Source organism: Taudactylus pleione, unplaced genomic scaffold (genome assembly GCF_031769625.1).
Source record: "Taudactylus pleione unplaced genomic scaffold, aTauple2 ptg000749l, whole genome shotgun sequence".
NCBI lineage: Eukaryota > Metazoa > Chordata > Amphibia > Anura > Myobatrachidae > Taudactylus > Taudactylus pleione.
The window spans coordinates 2,265,221-2,277,653 of record NW_028285151.1 but is presented as its reverse complement, the minus strand read 5'-3'; the positions used below and the strand labels follow the sequence as shown (position 1 = coordinate 2,277,653).

Sequence of the window (12,433 nt, the reverse complement as noted above, 5' to 3'; positions counted from 1 at the left end):
GTATCCAGTCATGATGTTGATAGTCAGAATGTCAACATGTTCTGAATGTCGATGTGAGTGTTATGTTGACACAATGTTAACTGTCATTTTGTCCACATGTTCATTATGTTGACATTGTGCATATCGACAGTCACAATTCCAACAAAACATTTCAGTGCTAGATTTAGGTATTAAATAGTTTTTTCACTATGTCAACTTGTCAAATGCTGATATGTCAACATAATGACCATGGTGACATAACTGTTGACATTGTGTATGTCGATGTAATGGCCATGTCAACATTCACATATCAACAATAAAGAATGTCGACATAAAATACCACACTCAAATACAGTACCTCCCTAAACTGCTTCAGGTCATAATGTTGAGATCCTCTCTGCATGGCTCTTCTGGAGAGGCAGTACCTTTAAATTGATTGAGCAACATCAGTTTCTGGGAAACTTCTAGGCCACAAATGTGATCAAAAGGAGGAAGGGGGTGGCAAGAAAAGCCCCAGAGACACAGATAGGGACTTGGCTTCGCCCTCTTCTTTTCCTTGATGCTCCAGGAAGAGGAATGAGATCATCACCACCAATATACTGATAGAGGGTGCTTAAGCTAGGCACAGGTAAAATATTAATGGGTGGGAGTCATGTTATAACTACAGATGAGCGGGTCCGGTTCTCTGAGAACTGGACCCACCCGAACATAGGAGATAAGACTCCGGCTCGGGTTTTCCACCTAAACCAGAGTCTAAAACGAGGCAAAAAATCATCATCATCATCATCATCCTGCTGTCGGATTCTCATGGGTTTTTTAATTCTATGAAGGTCCCGGTGATCGGCGCCATTTCACTCTGTGGAGAGTGTGTACAGAACAGATGTGCCCTGTGCTGCTCTGTCTCTGCACTTTTCTCAACTTCTCAAGAGTGCAGTGTTGTTGGGCTGGGGCTGCTGTCACTGTTGTGTTGTCCATAAAGGGGCTGGGGCTGTGTTGTCCATAAAGGGGCTGGGGCTGTGTTGTCCATAAAGGGGCTGGGGCTGTGTTGTCCATAAAGGGGCTGGGGCTGTGTTGTCCATAAAGGGGCTGGGGCTGTGTTGTCCATAAATGGGTGCTGCAGCTGCAGTACATAAACGGGTGCTGACGTGTTCTCCTGTCCATAAAAGGGGTTAGGGCTGCAGTACATAAAGAGGTGCTCTTCCCCAGTGTAAAAAAAATAAAAGTAAAATAAAATCATCATTCCACAAAAAATAAAAATCTTTTTTATTTTTTTGTGTGCATGCTAACTACACTATTATTGTTCAGTGACACTACCGGCCAGACCGCAGTTTATCGTCCACATATTGTGACACCAAGTCGTAACGCAGTCTGTTATTCTTATTCAGAAAAAAATATTGCGACACAGTAAGTGGCAGCACAGTGAGTTATTCTTTTCTTCTCATTCATAAAAAAAATATTGTGACACTAAGTGATAGCTCAGTGTGTTCTTTTCTTATTCATAAAAATTATTGTGACACTGTAGGTCATTGATACCACAGTGTAATATTTAAAGTTGGTACAAATTGACATATGTGCTGTACCCCACTTCATTTGTGTTTGTTGATATGAAGAACGATCAATTGAGCGGAGAGCAGGAACCACATACTAGTGCTGGAGATGCTGCCATTGCCACCAGTCACAACAATAGTAGTCCGTCTGCATCATCTATTAAAGCCAATGCCCAAAGGCACATAGACCTTAAGTCACTGCATATAAAATAAAAAAAACAATCTTTACAGTGGTAAAGAAAAAAACAAGGGAAAGTTAGCTGCAGAAAGACATAAAATTGGCCATATGCCTTATATCACACAAAGTGGCAAGGAAAGGCTAAGGTCTTGGCCTTTATTTATGACTGGTGGTTCTGCCTCTTATGATGATGTAAGCCCGTCTCCCTGTAAACATTTTTAAAAAATGAAAATCGTTAAAGCACAGAAACCAACTGACCACTCACAAATGTCACAAATCCCTAAGGCGAGTAAGTGTGTTGGCAGGTGCCATGTGTGAGCTTGACCTTTCCAATACTGTACTCGAAGAGGAGCCTACTTCCACCACTTGTGCATCCTCTGCAGATGTGGGGATGAGCAGCACAAATCAACATGCTGACACAGAAATTGAGGATGCTTCTGTGGAAGTGCACCAAGATAAGGAGGATATTTGTGACGTTAATAAGGATGTTGATGATGAGGATGATAATGTGGTTTGTGTAAATCAGGCCCCAGTGGAAACAGTTGTTGCCCATGATAAGGAAAAGTCCATTGTCGTGCCTGGGCATAAAACAAAAATCCACTTCTTGTGTGTGGAATAATTTCTACCCAAATCTGGACAATTTTCAAGCCATCTGTACCGGTTGTCATGGCAGAGTAAGTAGAGGTACAGACCCTATCTAGGAACCTCCTTGCTGTTATGACATCTACAGTGCATCCATCAAAAATGTAATTCAGAAACTTTGGCTAAAGAAGTAACAAGCAGTCCAGTATCAGCTAGCTCCCTTTTCCTGCTAGATCCAAGCACCTGGCATCTTCACCACCAACACCTTCATCAACAATAGCCTCAATCATGATCAGAAGTAGTCCTGCATCCAATTTGATAAGGCTAACTCAGTCCTCCCCGATCCTGGATTCCTCAGATGAATCCTTGAGTGCTATGCCTGCCTCTGCTGCTAGGAGTGGATCTTCATCCCAGAAGGGAACCAGGAGTCTTCTAGCAGTAGTTCTAACAAACAATTGACTGTTAAACAATAATTTGCAAGGGGAGCAAGTATGACAACAGTCACCCAGTTGCACAGCAGATCACTGATGCCATAACATCTATTCTAGTATTAGATGTGAGTCTGATATCCACCATTAGTGCAGTGGGTTTTAGACAGTTAATTGAGGTCCTCTGTCCCTGCTAACAAATCCCATCTAGGTTCCACTTCACTAGAAAACAAATTCCCAGTCTGTACAGGGACGTTAAAAAAAAAAATTAAAACATTGGTGTCCTCCAAAATTCCCTTGTACCCACTGTCCACTTAACCACAGATATGTGGACAAGTGGAACAAAGAAAATGCAAGATTACATGAATAACAGCCCACTGGGTGGGTGTATTGCCTTCAGCGGCACCAACATCTAAGAAAAAAGCAGCTTATTCAGAGGCAGGCTACTCTGTGTGCAACTGGTTTCACTAAGAGGCATACTGCTGACAACCTCTTAGAAAAACTCAGGGAAGTCATTGCAAAATAGCTTACCTCGATTGGACTCTCCTCAGGATTTGTGACTTCTGACAATGCCACCAATATTGTGAGAGCATTGCAACATGTCCCATGTTTTGCTCACACTATTAACTTGGTGGTGCAAATTTTTTTTTTTTTAAACTGACAGGGCCGTGCAGGAGATACCCTCCATGGCCCCAAAATTTCTGGGCATTTTCGCCATTCGGCAAGTGCATGTAGAAAAGATTTCAGCACCTGGAAGAAATGTTGAATTTACCCTGTTACCAACTGAAGCAAGAGGTAGTTGTGAAGTGAAACTCCACCCTTTATATGCTTGAGCAGATGGAGGAACAGCAAAAAACCATCCAAAGCTACACAGCGAAGCATGACATAGGAAGAGGAAGGGGACTATACCTTACTCAAAGCTCAGTGGAAAATACTTTCCGTGTTGTGCAAAGTGATGAAACCCTTCAAAGTAGTCACCTGTGAAGCGAGTTCAGACACTGTCAGCTTGAGTCACGTAATTCCCATCATAAGACTGTTGGAAAAGCAGCTTGAGAAACTGAAGGAGTAGCCAAAATGAAGTGATTCCGCTAAGTATGTCGGACTTGTAGATCAAGTCTTTTATTCACTTCGCCAGGATCTTCCAATCGGAGCAATACATTTTGGCATCCGTGCGCGCTCCTAGGTTCAAGTCATACATAGTGTCTTTCTTCCCAACGGACACAGATCTGAATAGATGCAAAGAGCTGTTGGTAAGCATATTGTCAGCTCAAGTGGCACATGATGCAGCGATGGCTCCTCCTTCAATTTCTCCAGCAAGCACGGCTGCCAGGAAAAAACTAAACTTTCCCAAAAAAAGACCGACTGGTGATGCAGATGAGTCAACACAACCAAGTTTTGACATCTGGTCGGGTCTAAAAGAATTGCCTACAAATAATGAGACCTCTACTGTGACTCCATCAGATATGGTCACCATTCACAAAATTGAGTACTATTTTATTTATAGCATCCAAATAGGCATGCCAGACAGTCAGTTTCACTGCTGGCAGGAAAAAGAGGCAATTTGGAGGCCCTTGCACAAGCTGACTTTGCTTTACTTAAGCTGCCCACCCTCCAGCGTGTACTCAAAGTGTTTTCAGCACAGCCGGGAACCTTGTCAACGATCGGTGTAGGAGGCTACTTCCTCAAAATGTGGAAAAGATGATGGTTATCAAAATGAACTAAAGCAGATGTACACACTGATGTACACACTGAGATCATTGCTAGCAATCTCAGCTGCCAGTTGGTAGCTTATTTTGTCATGGGCCAATCAATTCAGTCACAATTGGCACTCCCTTTCACTGAAGTGGTTGGTTTGTTAAACTGTGCTATATACAACATAAGGGTGGGTGGAAGGGCCAAGGACAATAATTCTATTTTGCACCTCTTTTCTTTGCATTATGTGCTGTTTGGGGCATTGCTGCCTGACTTTTTTAATTTTATAGTTTATTAAACTGCTATCCTGTCTGCTACCGCAGTGCCACTCTGTGCCATGTTGGAAGCTGTATTGCCATATGTTAGTGCTGCCCACTGCTGTCACTTAGCTTAGTCAGCCAACTAACTCGATGCAGCCTTTTGGCCTAACCTAGATAAAATCAATATTGTGAGCTGTGAGGTGATCAAATTTGACTGGAAATAAATTGAGGTTCATAATACTGTAGTCACAAAAACAGGCTCAAATGTGATTTCAGCCGTTTAGAAAAATACAAATCCAAAACCCGCAAGGGTGGATTTGTAAAACCAAATCCAGATTCAATACCTTGAGGGAGTTACAGATCCAAAACACAGGGGTCGGTGCACATCCCTAGTAACAACATCTGCTTGTTAGTTTCCTGTCATATGGAAAGATTAGGTTTCCTATTACATGCATACTGCCATATCACAGGAAGAGGAAAGAATAGAGTTCTAGTTGTACAACATTTTTTTAGCAATTTTGAGCATCATCTCGTGTCCTGTTCCCTTTCTCTCTTAAGTGTCACTTTTGGATTCTGGAGTGAAGAGCAGTACCACATCATTTACAAAAATAGTGTAACATTTCATATATAAAAAAATGCTAAATACAGGATCGGTGAGGGATGGGATGGGGACTGTTTTAGTAAACCAGGTCATTCTAATTAACTAGTTTTAATAGATGATGATTTAGAAGAAAAAAAAAATAGGAATTTTTTTTAATTACTGTAAAATAATTTTCTCCGATTTCATGGGGAACAATGGGGTACAGGTAGTGGTGCAAGTAGTCTGGAACGTTAAGCAAATTTAAGCCTTGCTCCTCCCCCTCTATACCCTGGTTGAGTGGAAGCCTCATTTATTATTAGCAAAGCCACAAAATACATTAAACCATAAGAGAGAGGTAAAAACAAAAAAAATAACAAACATTGTCCAAACTAGAATAACCTGATGGATATCAAGGATAACAAAAAACATTCAGAACAGAAGATGATCCCACTCTCTTTTATCCAATAGGTGACACGAACACTGGACATCCCAAATCAGTCCTCAAGGAGGAAGTCCTCTTTGGCAGTACATAACACCATGCACCCAAAACTTACATCCCTGGACATCAGCTTCTCAAACTGATAAAATTTAGTAAGACATGTGAACGGATGCAAGGTGGCCGCTCTGCACAACTGCTCAGTGTAGGCCCATGTATCATTGTCCATGAACCCCCCCATAGACAGATTGAAGTGAACCATAACCTGGTTAGGAAGTGGCATATGCAAACCAATGTAAGCTTGTTGAATGACCGCTCTGATCCAACATGCGATCTTTGCTTGGAGGCCGGCAATCCCTGGGAGTCATACAAGAAAAAAAGATCCATCGTAACTCTTGTGTACCATGAACATCCAACAAATGGAGAGCCCTCTTCATCTGAGGAACTGCTCCAGTTCTAATCTGGAATCACAGTTTGTTAATGTGGAACTTTGAAAGCACCTTTGATTGGAAGGTGTATTTTCTTTTTAGTACCACCCTATCCTCATGGAACATCAAGAATGGAAAACGACAGGGCATCTTTCGAACAGAAGCAAAAAAGTTTTCCAGATCAGATCTTGAAAATCGACTGAATCCAAAGGGTCAAATGGTTCTGACTGTAACATCCGTGAACCGTTGTTTGTATAAAATCAGAGAATAGGATCTGTAAGGATTCCAATCTCCTGTCTGTTAGCCAATCAGCGGCCTGGCTGTTGGACAACCAGGCCACCCACAGCCAATCAGTGGCTGCTTACTATAGTAGCAGACGCTGATTGGCTGGCGGCCTAGCAAATGCAGGAAGACTTGTGGGTCCTGTCACTTGCCAGGGAAGAGCTGTATGTGTAAACACATACAGCTCTTCAGTCCTTGTTCCTAGTTGTAAACTGGCTGTAGTTGTCTAGACAACTCCACTATAGCACCCATTATCGTATAAACCCAAGCCGGCATCTCCACAGCTGTAGGGTCACTTAGACGGGCATGGTCATTGACTCCCTACCTCACAAATGGTATCCTGGTCAGACTGTGCTGAGGAAATCTTGCCTGACATTTAAAAAAAAAAAAAAAAAAAATACATTTTTGCAGCATTTTTTTACTGGATTAAATTGATGTGATCTACAACTATGAGATAAGAGTGTCTGAGCTTTCCCATCAGACAAAAATTTAAATTGAGACTCCAAAAGACATTATTAACTGTCACCTAGTGATAATCTAGAGTTTTATCAAACTTAAATCCCCCCTAATCAGTTGAACTTTTAAAGTGCCAGGCTCCTCACACCACAACCTATATGCAGTGTTTACAATTGGTTGAAGGAGGAAGACAAAAAAAAGGGAGTGACAATCCCCACATTTGTGCTTTAAAGTCTCATTGCAGCCCATATAAAACATCATAACGCCACCTTATAACATGCACACAAAAACAAGTTAATACAGAACCAATATTCTATTAGAATAGTTACAAACTATTTTTCCTAACAGTATAACAATAAAAGTAGGAAATTCAGATTACCTGTGTGTTGTTAGAATAGACATACACAGCTAAGGGCCGGTCTTTCTGGTTAATAAACTGGATAGCCTCTTCCAGAGAGTGTACTGTTACGATGGGCAGGACTGGTCCCAGAATTTCCTGATACATAATAGGATCACATTCTTTCACATCTATCAGAACTGTAGGGGCTAAAGTAGAGAAGAAAAAATGGTTTAATTTGTATATGCCTTATTTTTATTTTTTACAATTTTAGCAGATTTGAGACATGCACTGAGCTATGAAAAGATGAAAAGGATGCAGGTAAAAACACTGAAGGAAGTTTTCAAAAATATGTACACTGTAGTCTAGCTCCTATGATGATGCAGATAGTCACACATGCTTCTCCTTCCTGCAGCTCCCTAGAAAAACAGGCCTCCAGATCTAAAATCTATTACCACCACCTTCTGTGCCATATGTCGTCAATCCACAATTACTCATCGTCCGAGAAGCCAGATTACATTTTTGCAAATAACCACAATCTCCCATCTCTACAATTTCAACACTTTTGTTATAGTGAACTTCTATGTAGACTGGTGTTACACTGATCCACCCTAGAGGCTTCAATTCCCCTTCATTCCACCGTTAAAATCCTGTTTCAACTATGTACAAAATGATGATCACCTCTTCGACGTTTTAGAAGAGACTAAAACAAAATGGGGACAGGCTACGGGGATGACACTGGACCATAACTAGCTTTCCAAATGAAAATGTTGTCCTAAAAACTGTGTGAGGGATAAAGAGACTATAAACCATTACAGATGGAATCTACTTCTCACCAGGATACATATCATTGGTCCATTCACCTTGGGACAATGTTGGCATACCTTGGTCTCAAAAATGCTAGTAATATATTGGGTCTGGTAGATCTACAGTACAAGAAGAAGCAAAAAAAAAAAAAAAATTCTATACATAGCTGCTCTAAACATTTTTGAGAACACTTAGTGACAGAGGCTGACATTGCTAGCCATGGAACATATGAAAGCTACCCCTAGCGGAGAGGACACCCAGTCAAAGCTGCGCACAATACTTTATCCCCAAAACTGAAGTCTTCAGCAACAAACATTGAATTTGTAAAATTTGGTGAAAGCATGAACGCAGGACCAGATATGCCACTTTGCACAACTGCTCCACTGATGCACCCCACTCAGGAGTCACTCACCAATCTGGTAGGAGACAAAATATGCTCCAGCAGTAACCAGTTTCAAACATGCACCTGACAAATGGTAGCTGTGATCCATCTAGCAACGGACTGATTGATATGTACAAGCATGGTTGCGACCATACAAGACATGAAGACTTTTGAAATGAAGAGGCTATATCTACATAGATCCTCAAGCCCAAAACCACACATAGCATCTGCACACACAAGCACCAGAAGATACTTCTTGACTCAATGCAGGAATGACAATTTCCTGCCATATATAAAAATGGGACACTCCCAAAGCCTGAAAGGAGGGTCCAGGATGCAGGATAGTCCTGTTTTGTGGAAAACCAAGTTCAGATATTTATACAAAAGGACCGCCAACTCAGGCAAGTCTTGCTGAAGAGATGGTCAAAAAACAAGACACTGATGTCAAGAAAAATGGAAGTCCACTGAGTTCATTGACTCAAATGGTGGTTTTGGTAATGCTGCAAAAACCAAGTTAAGGTCCCAGGGCATTATCAGAGAAACATAAGGTAAGTGAACCGGATTTAAAAAAAAAAAAAAAAAAAGCTAGAAATTCTGAAATAGGAGACAGTTTTCTCTGCAGACAAGTTTCAGCTCTTTTTATCCATTCTTCATTTTGAAATTGCCTTCCAGGCCATTCTGTAAGACAGAGAGCAGGAGAGGCATTTGAAACTGTACAGAGCTTTTTCCACTCAGACCAGGATATGTATGTTTTACATACTCTAATAGTTCATGGAAGATACTGGCTGCTTAGAGTGACCAGATTAATAAAAATAAAAAATAATGACCAGCATTCCACCTGGACTTTGAGGACCTGAGAAATCATGGGAATCAGAAAGAAGAGTTATCCCATACTGAAGCACTAATTATCCATCAGGGCACCCACAAAGACTAACAAAGTATCCCTGGTCTGTGGATCAGATGAGAAGTGTGAGTGTATTCGAAGTGGCCTGTCCCGAAGAAACATCTGAGCAGTGAGGAAAGCCTAAAGGACCATTCGCAATTTTACCACATTTATGGGAAGATGTGCTTTTGGTTGATACTGAAGGCCCTGCAGACAAAAGGCCCAATGTGACTGCTTCCCATCTGGAGTTCCTGGCATCTGTGGTAAATACTGTCCAAGTCACTATGGATAAAAGTCAACCCCGAACTGAGGTGGCTCCTGTTCAACCACCAAAGAAGGGATCAAAGGGTCCAAATAGGCAGTATGAAGAACAGGTTCTCTAGTCGAGGATCTGCTAACGACCACCAGGGCAGAAGTTTAATCTGGAAGGTCTCAGTATGGAAATGAGTGAAAGGGACTGTATCATGACACCATCCACCCAAGTAACTGCATGCATTGGGGAACTGACTTCTGACTGCTGATGTATCCTGAAAAATGATCCCTAAAAAGTGCTGTGGTTCTGCCACTGTGATGGTGAAAACACATAGCATCTGTGATACTGTAAGTTCACGGACCTATGCGTTTTCTCTAGAAAAATCCGATTTGTTCGGCCAAACAAATAGTATACCGGGATTAAAAAAAAAAAAAACACGGGGATTTTTCTGTGACAATTCCCATTTTTCGCCCCTGATAATATATTGGGGATAATTGGATATCCCCTTAAATCTTTACTCAGACTGGCTTCTATTGTCTCAGAATTGTCCCCTACCTCTAGATTGTAAGCTTTAACAAGCATGGCCCTCTCCATCAACCTTGTATATACTTAATTTATTTTTTTTGTACGATTTAGATGTTATATCAAATACTAAAGAATTTTGTAATAGAAAAGACCAGGTCAACCGCTCCGTCATTTGAACTAGTTTTATATTTGATTAACCAAATTAATTGGAAAGTTCAGGTGTAGATACCGTCAGCACTGATCGTTCTTCCACTTCAGATGGAGTCTGGGGACAGTGGCAGAACAGACAGTGCAGACTAGTATCTGCACCTAAACTTTAAAATTAAATTGGTTTGATTCATCAAATGCAAGACTTGTCCTAATAATGATGCACTGGTCATGGACTTTTCTATTACTTATTCACTTGTGGTTTGTGACCTTATCTCAGGCCTAGCTGCACCAACTAATTGCACACCAGTCAGTTTGTTTTACTTGTTTAAACTCATAGAAGGCATATCCTTGTAAAAAGTAATTGGACTGTCTTCTACAAAAGCCACATTCAACATCAGAATTTTTATTTTTCAACTTTAAAAAAAAGTTTGTTATAGTTTATGTAAAGACTAAGGGGTAGAGTTACTAAAAGTGCGGGTTTTTAGAAGTGGAGATGTTGCCCATAGCAACCAGATACTAGCTATTAACATTTGTCTAGCCCCTTCTAGAAGATAATCTCTAGTATCTGCTTGGTTGATATGGGCAACATCTCCATTTCTAAAAACCCTGCACTTTAGTAAATATAACCCTCACTCTCAGCTCCGAAGATTCATAGGCCCAAATGTAATGGGTTCCAATTTCCTGGTCCGAGGGCATTTCCGGCAATATAACCACTAGATTTAAAGCAGCAATTAGTTTTAAAAAGGTAAGAACTGCCTGGTTTAGCCTTATAACTAACTAATTTCCTCTTTACATTTTTCAGCTTTTCTGCTGGAATAGATCAGAGCCCAGTACATTTGGCCTTTATGGTTTATTTTAGAGATGTGTGGTTCGGATTTACTCGGATATGTTCGGACCTCAAAAACTGCATCATATTGGCTATCCGGCTGTCACGTGTTTTGAAGAGCCAATAAGAGAAATCCGAAATTATCTGGTTACGATAATTTGGCAATAAGAACAGAGTAAAACCAAACCCTCACATCTCTAGTTAATCTACGAAGTGTTGGGTTGTAAAATCCAACACTTCTGTTCGTGTTTATGCCCTATATTTAAAAGGGCATTGCATTTACTCGTAAGACACGGCTAGTAAAAACACTGCCCTTTTAAATATCAGGCATAAACATGACCTTAATAAACCCCATGGTGTCCAAATCTGATACCCACACAATGGATGGGGGCCACTGGTGCAGATTGTAAATTATATTCTGTTATCCCCTTGTGACCGTAAACATGAAGCCCACTAGTCAGAGAATAGGCAAGTGACTATTCATCATCGATAAATGGCCTGGTAGCCCGGTGTTGGGATTTCCTTAATGTTATAATTTGCAATCCATCTATTATACAAAACATAGTGACAGTGACACACACCTCAATATAATTTGCCACAGAGCTGCCCTTCTTACCTATGTATTGCTCACCATCATCATTCTGCCCCCCAATGGCCACCTGACCACAGGATAGGAAAGCTTTGACACGTCTGTAATGTTCTGCACTTGCCATGCGCCCATAATGCTGGGACTCCTGTGGGTTCATTCCATAGAATTCCTGGATGCACAAATCCAGTTCGTGGATAATGGAGTCTCTCAGGTCAGGATGGCAAAGAATATATTCTGGAGCCAGGGAATTCTGACCAGCATTCACAAAACGAGCCCATGCAATCCTATGAGCAGTCATGGCAAGATCACATGTCTCATCCACATAGCATGGGTTTTTTCCTCCCAGGACCAGGGATACTGGTGTGATGTGTTTGGCTGCCGCTTGCATCACCTGTCTGCCAGTCATACTATCCCCTGAAACACAGATTTGCATTGGTCTGTTTAGCTGAAGAACTGATCTTTTAAGCCTTTGTAAACTTTGGTGCTTAAATGAAGTTGGTGCTCGAGGGTAACTTAATTTTTCTATTTCAGATGTATAAAAAAATAAATACCAGAACAAAAAATACATTCATGCTGTTGTGTATATATCAGTAATGTAGACTTATTTTGTTTGTTTTGGAGTTACAATCTGAATTCTAAAAATAAAAGAAAAACATTTTAATACACAACAGATTTGAATTAGTATCCAAAACCCACAAGAATCCGACAGCGGAATGATGACGTTTTGCCTCATTTTGGGATCAGAGTCAGGTGGGAAAACCTGAGCCGAACCCGGATCGCGAAGTTCGGGTGGGTCCGGGTCTCAGGGAACCAGGCCCAAAGTCACACAGGAG

General features: G+C 41.1%; 1 protein-coding gene across 5 annotated transcripts in view; it reads right to left on the bottom strand.

The window, feature by feature from the left end:
- The window catches only part of LOC148477097 (aldehyde dehydrogenase family 3 member B1-like), a 39,125-nt gene that overhangs the window by 3,027 nt on the left and 23,665 nt on the right, over nt 1-12,433 (bottom strand). For all 5 annotated transcript variants that reach the window (XM_088457240.1, XM_088457238.1, XM_088457242.1 and 2 more), the window contains 2 exons: nt 11,628-12,014; nt 7,228-7,394 (listed from right to left, as the gene is read on the bottom strand). In XM_088457240.1, coding sequence (XP_088313366.1) covers nt 7,228-7,394; nt 11,628-12,014 — 554 coding nt within the window. The remainder of the gene's footprint in view (nt 1-7,227; nt 7,395-11,627; nt 12,015-12,433) is intronic.